Source organism: Myzus persicae, unplaced genomic scaffold, assembly GCF_001856785.1.
Source record: "Myzus persicae strain clone G006 unplaced genomic scaffold, MPER_G0061.0, whole genome shotgun sequence".
NCBI lineage: Eukaryota > Metazoa > Arthropoda > Insecta > Hemiptera > Aphididae > Myzus > Myzus persicae.
In genome coordinates this window covers 230440-233240 of record NW_019101570.1, presented here as the reverse complement: position 1 = coordinate 233240, position 2801 = coordinate 230440, and the positions used below count along the sequence as shown (strand labels likewise).

General features: G+C 41.3%; 1 protein-coding gene across 1 annotated transcript; it reads left to right on the top strand.

Moving 5' to 3' along the window:
- Positions 1 to 746: 746 nt before the first annotated feature.
- Positions 747 to 2272, top strand: LOC111029745 (skin secretory protein xP2-like). The gene is made up of 2 exons (XM_022308889.1): positions 747 to 882; positions 1129 to 2272. The coding sequence occupies exons 1-2, from the start codon at positions 874 to 876 to the stop codon at positions 2266 to 2268; spliced, it is 1149 nt and encodes a 382-aa protein (XP_022164581.1). The 5' UTR covers positions 747 to 873; the 3' UTR covers positions 2269 to 2272.
- The last annotated feature ends 529 nt before the right edge of the window (positions 2273 to 2801 follow it).

The following is a 2801-nucleotide window of genomic DNA, read 5'->3' as shown; positions in this document are numbered from 1 at the left end:
GTAAAAAAAAATATTCATACATTTATAACAGATGTTTTTGGGCTGGATTTACAACTTTTTTTCGTAATCGTGATGAATTTTTCGTTAAAACTTCATAATTTCGAGTTAGCCCAGTACCTATAGATTGTCTCTAACAATCGATGAATAATATACTACTTTATAGTTTATACGACTATTACCATAACAAAAAAAAAAAACAGATTTGCAAAAACACATCCTATGACATATTGGTTTTTTACATGAATATTGAAAATATCAAGTATAGGGCACCAATACACATATATAATTATCTTTATAGCACACAAATACTATGCACAACAACAGCTATCAAATACACGATATTTAAAAACCACAATAATATTTTTACTATTCATAATAATTTATTCGCTGAGTAAGTCACATGCGTTGTATTACGTATTTACGTAACTCGTCTGCATCGAGTAAATACTTTAGGAGTAAGTTCGCGTATAATAATATAGCTAATATCGAATCTTAGATGTTACGTGATCGCCAAGATGATTCACTTAGCGAGAGTACCCACAATATAATATCATACCTAATATTATATTATAGTTCCACATTTTTTTTGTCGTCTGCGGCCGAGACATCGATGACACAACACACCGGTGGTACCTATATAATATAGAGGAAGTAGTTTTGCAGTTATTACGCCTATTACACTTCAAAACTGGTTATTTTCAAGATATTTTTTTTCTTATTCGCAACTTACCCACCACCCATACATTGTAACAATCACATGCTAGTGTTACCGTCCCTCACGTCTGCACTAGCACCATCGTTGACTTTACCTATATATAGCCAATTTGGTTTTCAAAACATTATCATTCAACCGAGCAACGTAGAACAGTCAACATGAAATTCGTAAGTATTTGGATAACAAAAAACAATCAGTACCATATTTACTTGTAATCACACATTTGTATTTAATGCCTATATTTACTGCCATATGTTATGATACACGATCAGCTCATCTCACAAGTATACAATATGTGTATACAATGTGGAGTCGTCTCTCGGTCGGAATGACGTCGACAGACGAGTGCCACAGCAGTGGTTCACAATTGTAACACGGGACTAAAAGCTATTTTTTATTTTGTTTTTTTGCAGACATCAGCTTTAGTCGTCGTTTTGGTGGCAGTAGCCCTCGCCAGGGCCGAAAGCACAGACAGCAAGACGCATAAACCGGAGAAACGCGGTATCGTCGCTGAACATGGTTTTGACAGCGGGTTGGGTCATAGTTCCAGTCTGAGCTACGGTTCCGGTCTGGGACTTGGCTCCAGCATTGGCTTATCGTCCGGATTGGCTTCTGGTTACTCAGCTTACGGTGGATCAGCTTATGGATCCTCATACGCTCCGGCTTACAGCGGTGTCGCCGTGGCAGCCGCACCCGCATACAGTGGAGTCGCAGTCGCAGCCGCACCCGCATACAGTGGAGTCGCAGTCGCAGCCGCACCTGCATACAGCGGATCCGCCATCGTCGCTGCTCCGTCCGCATATTCCGCTGGCCCAGCACCGACCGTCGGCCCATTGATCCACATCTCCAAGGATATTCACATCATCAACCGTCATGCCCAACCAGTTTCTGCCCCGTACCCAGTGCCAGTGCAGAGAACCGTCGCCATCCCAGTGCCACATCCCGTCCCTTACCCAGTAGAACGTCCATATCCAGTCCGAGTTGCCGCACCATACCCAGTACCAGTCGAAAGGCCTATTCCATACCCAGTAGACAGACCAGTGCCACAAGCAGTGCCAGCTCCCTACCCAGTCCCAGTCGTTCAGAACGTACCTGTACCAGTTTCCCGTCCAGTACCAGTTCCAGTTGTCAGGCGCGTTCCTGTACCGGTTGCTACACCTGTCGTTGTCCAAGCACCTCAGCCAATCGTTGTTGCTGCCCCAGCACCTGCATACGGAGGATACGGTCTAGGAGCTTCCGCTTACGGCGCCAGCTACGGATCTGCTTCTCTAGGATCTCTGTCTTCGTACGGATCCGGTGGCTCTTCATACGGAGCAGGTTTGTCGTCGTACGGATCTTACGCACCTGCAGCACTGTCCGCATCTTCATATGGTTCTTATGGACCAGCACTGTCATCTTCCTCGTATGGGTCTTATGGACCAGCTCAGTCTTCTTCTTCATATGGATCTTACGGTTCAGATCTATCCTCCTCGTACGGACAAGAAAGCCACTCAAAATACGAGAGCGGTGGATGGACTCCAATCGTAAAACGTAAAATAAGTCCAAACAATTAAGAGACTAATCTTCTGATATGGCTAAACTCTCAAGTCAGAATTTGTTAAGTTACTATTTTATAATTTAATATTATTATGTTTTTATACTTAGATTATACTTTTTATACTTGAAAAAAAATGTTAATTGTACAATACAGTTTGAATAAAATGTTTTATTAAAAAATAATTTCCATGTGTTTGTCTGAAATTAATGCAAGTAATAAAAATAATACATAATTGTATACAGTCCTTGTGGGACATCCGCTCGGGTCAACGTTCATGCTCAAATGACGTTAAATAACAAAGCCTACCTTAGTATATCCATTACGTGTTAATAAATTCTGATTGGTCAGAATACAGGGAAAAATTGGGCCAGCTTGTTAGCCTTTTCTCCATTGCAACACAAAGCTATGAGTTACTATTTTTGATTTCGCCTAGATATTCAACACAAAAAAGACCTTGGCATAAACATGAACTAAAACACTATGTAGTATACACATCACCAAACCACTACTGCATTATGTGCAATGTAGTTACTAGTTGAATGTACAGAA